Source organism: Mandrillus leucophaeus, unplaced genomic scaffold (genome assembly GCF_000951045.1).
Source record: "Mandrillus leucophaeus isolate KB7577 unplaced genomic scaffold, Mleu.le_1.0 Scaffold325, whole genome shotgun sequence".
NCBI lineage: Eukaryota > Metazoa > Chordata > Mammalia > Primates > Cercopithecidae > Mandrillus > Mandrillus leucophaeus.
Window position 1 is genome coordinate 559,065 of NW_012103421.1, and position 5,902 is coordinate 564,966.

Sequence of the window (5,902 nt, forward strand, 5' to 3'; positions counted from 1 at the left end):
TTACACGGCCGGGCGCGCCGGAGCGTTCAGGCTTCCCGTTTTTAAGGTGGAGACGTCCAGGGCCTCTTTATTAGATGTTGAGGAATTTGAGTTTTTCCGTAGGGCGATGGTCATCGGGAGCCTCTGTGGGGTCAGGCTGCGCCAACTGGGGTTTTGATGTCAGTTTGTGTGGCCGAGGGCATGTCTGACGGGGAGGAAAGTCCTTGGCGTTGCTTCTTAGCTGTTGGGAGCTGTGCGGTGCGAGCGAGATGGGCGGCGTGCGCTCCCCGAGGACTGGCCTGAGTAGCCTTAGACTAGTTACTCGCGGGACTTGGTTTTCCAGCCAAGGTGGGCAGCAAGTCTGTTTACTGTTTAAAACCGTCTTTCACAAGGGAAAAGCAAAATCTCCAAAAAAAAAAAAAAAAAAAAAATTGTGCATGTTATGAATGGGAAAGTGCCATGCTTTTCTTTCGGTTCAGAGATGGTGAAAGAGGTCACATTTGTATTTTTTGACCTGACCAGTGTCTTTGTTTTTTTCAATTTTCCCCTTCTAAATGCTTCCCGTTCACCCCAGCGAAGGATGGCCTGGTCATGATAAGACTTTTCACCGTCCACAGTTCACTAAGTCTGATTGCGGGGCAGGAGGCAGACAAGTTTAGGGTCCAGGAAAGGGGACTCCAGCCTTGGGACCTTTAGACCCTAACGTGTGTGTCACATCACCTGCCTGAGTGACTGTGCGCTCCTCTGGCAGGAAGGTCCGCCATTTCTTTATGTTCTCGGCAGAATCGTCGGGGCACATTCATCTGTGCTGTTCACATACCCAGTCTGCATTACTTTTTCCTGTAGTAATCCCTGTCTCATCTTCCTGCATTAGGTGTACGGTATAAAATAGACTTTTAAAAGTTATCTTACCTTAAAAATATACAAGTATGTAGATGAGGTTGTTGGACCTTAAAGGTAAGTCTTTTTAAGTTACTGCCTTGCAATAAGAACTATATCTCTAAATGACTAATACCTGCACTACGCACCAGGGACTCCTTCAGCCTGTTTGCGTGTATTAACTCATTTCGTAATCTAATAACTTGTGAGATAGATAGTATTGTTTTTCCATTTAACTACTCTGGAAGCTGAGGCCCTAGGAGGTTACGTATAATGACTTGTCCAAGGTGATAAAGCTTAGGTAAAGACCCAGGCAGTTTTTTGTTTTGTTTTGTTTTGTTTTTTGAGACGGAGTCTTGCTCTGCCTCCCAGGCTGGAGTGCAGTGGCCGGATCTCAGCTCACTGGAAGCTCCGCCTCCCGGGTTCACGCCATTCTCCTGCCTCAGCCTCCCGAGTAGCTGGGACTACAGGCGTCCGCCACCTTGCCCAGCTAGTTTTTTGTATTTTTTTAGTAGAGACGGGAATGTTTTACATTTTCAACATTTTTAATCCCTTTTATGTCAATTGCCATCTCCTGACCTCGTGATCCGCCCGTCTCGGCTTCCCAAAGTGCTGGGATTACAGGCTTGAGCCACCGCGCCCAGCCCCCAGGCAGTTTTAACTTTACCCAGGGTTACTGCTTCTGTAGAGGGAATGAAAGAATTTTTAATCAGAAGTTGTTTTCATCATTGTACTAAGCCTCACTGAACTCTAGCTTACGAGGTTTTGAGCTGGTTGATCATTTCCATCTCACATTATTCCACAGCATGCCAAATGCCTCCTGTAGTAGAATTTTGAGAGTCAGACCAGGATGAGCAATTACTAATAGAATAAATAATATGCAAATGTAAAATGAAGTTAAGAGAAAGGAACGTGGTGATAGAATCGGGATATATTCCAAAGATAAAATGAGTGACTACAGAGAGAGAGAAAAGTTAGTTATTTAGTAGTAGTTCACAAGTTTACTTAGAGACATTTTTACTAGAATTTTAGGGCCTCATGATGTGATTTTTATGGACCGTTTTAACACGTTACTGCTCTTTTTTTTTTTTTTTTTGAGACGGAGTCCCGCTCTATTGGCAGGCTGGAGTGCAGTGGTGCGATCTCCGCTCACTGCAGCCTCCGCCTCCCGAATTCAAGCAATTCTCCTGCCTCAGCCTCCCGAGTAACTGGCACTGCAGGCGCCCGCCACCATGCCCGGCTAATTTTTGTGTTTTTATTAGAGACGGGGTTTCACCATGTTGGCCAGGATGGTCTCGATCTCTTGACCTCGTGATCCACCCGCCTCAGCCTCCCAAAGAGCTGAGATTACAGGGGTGAACCACCGCGCCCGGCCTATTGCTGTCTTAAATAGCTGTTATTACATATCCAGTTGCAGCCTTTTTTTTTTTTTTTCTGGTTGAGCAGTGTTATTGCTTCAGAATGTCTGCAGTTATTTGTGCCTATATGTCATGGCATCTTAACACTTCTGTGAATTTTGTTTTGTAAGCTTTAAATCCGGTACTATTTTTCAAAATGAATATGGAGTAGTCATTGGAGAAATTGGTTGAATTCTTTGCAGTAGCAAATAAATTGTATTCATTTTTAAGTTTGATAACCTTGATAAACTGAATTCTGCAAAGTTTACACGTGTTTTAGGATCCCCTCAAAATGTACAGGGCATTGTGTTTTGCAAAATAGCCATTTAGCCATCAGATTCTTCTGTAGAATTTTGATCTTTTTGCCCATGTGAGAGGTAGTTCTTATTTGTATGGAGATTAAGTACCTGCGGATGGGATATGTTCATCACCACTTTACAGTATGAATTTGAACTTGCAACTGAAGTGAAAACTTTTCTGTTAACCTGTCAGAGTTTTTAGTAGCCTCTTGTTATTGACCACATATTAATTCCCTATGTTAGTTATTCGAAGCTAAGTGTGGGGACTGAAATCTTTGTTTTTCTTCTTTTGAGCAGTTGATAGTCTCTAGCATCAGGAGGAGGTGACCTCAAATATGTATGTATATATAGTAGTGCTTTTCTTCCTTCTCTTTCGTTGTCTGCAGTTTGAAAACTGTTGTGATAAGTTTATGTTGTACTTCCAAAAATGTTGCCAAAGAGCCTATATTTTTCCATTTGTTTTGGAAGAAAATTACTTTGTGGGCAAGAAGGTGATTTAAATTCCTGACGGCCTAAGAGGCATCCGCTGTGTGAAATAGGCTGCTGCTGTTAGTGCTTGAGATCGATGATGGTTTGTATTTGGTTAAGACACAGAGATGGACTTGTTGGGAGTTTGGCCTGAGATCGCTAGCTGAGGAATGCTTGCTTTTTTTCTTGAAGGGAAATGTGTTTTAGGCATCCAGAGTAAAAAGCTGGTGTTACTTAGTTTGATTCTTCGACCACTATGGTGATAGGAAGTAGCCAGTCTGTGCAGGAAACTGCTGTTATCCGGCCTCAACTTAGTTTTTGTGGGACCTCTTGAGGTTAGCAAATTTATGCCTCCCGAAACTATAGTTGTAGGGTTTGTCTTTGAGCATATAGTAATGGAAAAACCCTTATCGATAGGTAGATAGTAAATGATTTTGTATTTGGCTGCTATGAAATTTTTAAGAAACAGTTTGTGGTGATGTGAATTTGTTTTCATCTGGCAGTCACTGGTTTTTCCACCCTGCCCTCTTAAGAGAACAGAGTTGCTTTAATTTGTTTGCCAGAACTTTAAATTTTGCATTTAGTAACAACAGAGGCATTGTGTTTTTGTAGTATGAAAACAAGGAAAGATCACTTTGTGAACTTTACTTTTTGATATTGACCACTTGCTGTGTAGCCTTAAATTTCTTACAAGTATCCCCTGTTAACTGTTAAACACAAAATCTATGTTTATTTCATGTTCTTGGGACCTTTAAAAATGCAGCGTGCATTATCCGGAGAAGCCTGTTCAAAAACAAGGTGAGATGGTTTCTGTTTAATAAACTTGTGGTAGGAAGAATGACTGTACACTTTTATGTGCAAAGGTTTTAAGTATAATAATTAAAATAGTACTTGTTTAGTCAGTTACTGAAAAGTAGCTTTCAGTGATTTGCATCTATTTCCTTATTCATGAGCGTCTTCTATGTGCTGGGCACAGTTCTAGGTACTGGGGTCTCCTGCTGAGTAAAACAGAAGTCTTTGCCCTTGTTTCTGCTGTGGGAGACAGACGAACACGTTGGATGGTGGCAGGTGCTTTTGAGAAACAGTGCAGAGGAGTAGGGACTTTGGTGGTTAATTTGAAATAGGTGGAGAGGGAAATGCCTTACTTTCAAGATGACAGGGTCTTACGCAGTCTCACTCTGTCTCTCAGGCTGGAGTGCAGCGGCACAATCTCGGTTTACTGCAAGCTCTGCCTCCTGGGTTCACGCCATTCTCCCGCCTCAGCCTCCTGAGTAGCTGGGATTACAGGCGCCCGCCACCATGCCCAGCTAATTTTTTATATTGTTTAGTAGAGACGGGGTTTCACCGTGTGAGCCAGGATGGTCTCGATCTCCTGACCTCGTGATCCGCCCGTCTCGGCCTCCCAAAGCGCTGGGATTACAGGCTTGAGCCACTGCACCTGGCCAACAAAATCTTTTAATATGTATTGGATTAAGAAGTTAGCGTCATTGAGTCATATACTAATGAACTGCCCAGAAAAGAAGGGTGGAGGAGATGGGAGTTTATGCCACAAGTAAACGTAGTGTTTCAGTTAAGGAAAGGAAATCATTTTTTACTTTCTTGAAACCCCAGGGCGTGGCACCCTACAAGTCTCTGAAGAGATAGTCTGCTGCTGTTTGGAGGCAGGTATTTCAGTAGATCTTGTAACCAAACCTCAATGACTAAAGCAGTGTCTCTCTGTGTCTTCAGAAACTGCTTGAGACAGGCACATGTGTGCATGGAGTCCCGGACACCATGCATGCTGTGTACTGGTAACACAGAGACAAGCTGTCACTTGCTAGCAGTAAGTTAAGCAAAGATTTCTTGGCAACCAGTCTTATCCCAAGTCTTGTGCTGGGCCCTGGAACCGCTGCATTGGGCAAGTAGACAGGCTCCCTGCCCTCGTGGAACTTGTTCTTTAGTGGGCAAACGTGTATTATTCATTGCTTTTTTTTTTTGGAGTTGGAGTCTCGCTCTGACGCCCAGGCTGGAGTGCAGTGGCATGGTCTCAGCTCACTGCAACATCTGCCTCCCAGGTTCAAGCAATTCTGTCTCAGCCTCCCGAGTAGCTGGGATTACAGGTGCCTACCACCACGCCTGGGTAATATTTGTTCTTTTTAGTAGAGATGGGTTTCACCATATTGGTCAGGCTGGTCTCGAGCTCCTGACCTCAGGTGATCTGGCCACCTGGGCCTCCCAAGGTTCTGGGATTACAGGCGTGAGGCGCCGTGCCCAGCCTGTTCATTGCTTTTAAACAGTATCATGGGCCTGGCACAGTGGCTCATGCCTGTAATCCCAGCACTTTGGGAGGCTGAGGTGGGCAGATCACCTGACGGTCAGGAGTGTGAGACCCTCTCCAGCCTGGGCAACAGAGCAAGACTCCACCTCAAAAAACAAAACAAAACAAAAAAACAAAAAACATTATCGTGGAAAGTTTAACAACATGATTAACTTCTGATCCTGGAGAGTGGTAATGGTAGCCTGGATCAGGAGTCTACTGGTCAGGGCAATAAAAATGGAATCTGAAGTGTCTCAGGGCTTCGTATAATTGTCAGGTTTTGTGGGTGGGGGTGTTGGGGTGTCCTGCAGGGGTATCTTGATTCCTTCTGAGAACAGATCATTCCTTTGTCCCTTCTGATGTCCTAATCTAAAACACTACTCCTGGAAGATTTGAACCTGTACCCAATGACCGGTCAGACTCCCTCTTGGATTGAGAATGTTGGATTGCCATTCCTCAGACTGAATGTGGGCCAAGCAATTGTGCTTTAGAAATTTATCTTAGAGGCCGGGCGCGGTGGCTCATGCCTGTAATCCCAGCACTTTGGGAGGCTGAGGCAGGTGGATCACCTGAGGTCGGGAGTT

The 5,902-nt window shown here is 44.4% G+C and overlaps 1 protein-coding gene across 3 annotated transcripts in view; it reads left to right on the forward strand.

Moving 5' to 3' along the window:
• NAP1L4 (nucleosome assembly protein 1-like 4) overlaps positions 1-5,902 on the forward strand; it is a 54,013-nt gene that overhangs the window by 7,201 nt on the left and 40,910 nt on the right. Inside the window, exon 2 of one of the 3 annotated variants that reach the window (XM_011988194.1) lies at positions 3,215-3,357. The exons of 1 other annotated variant lie outside the window; for it this stretch is intronic. Coding sequence is in view for 1 of the 2 variants with exons in the window: in XM_011988192.1 (XP_011843582.1) it covers positions 249-327 (79 nt within the window). In the remaining variant the exon portion in view is untranslated. Of the gene's footprint in view, positions 1-19; positions 328-3,214; positions 3,358-5,902 lie in introns of those variants that run through there. One more of the 3 variants, XM_011988192.1, reaches the window with a different exon arrangement.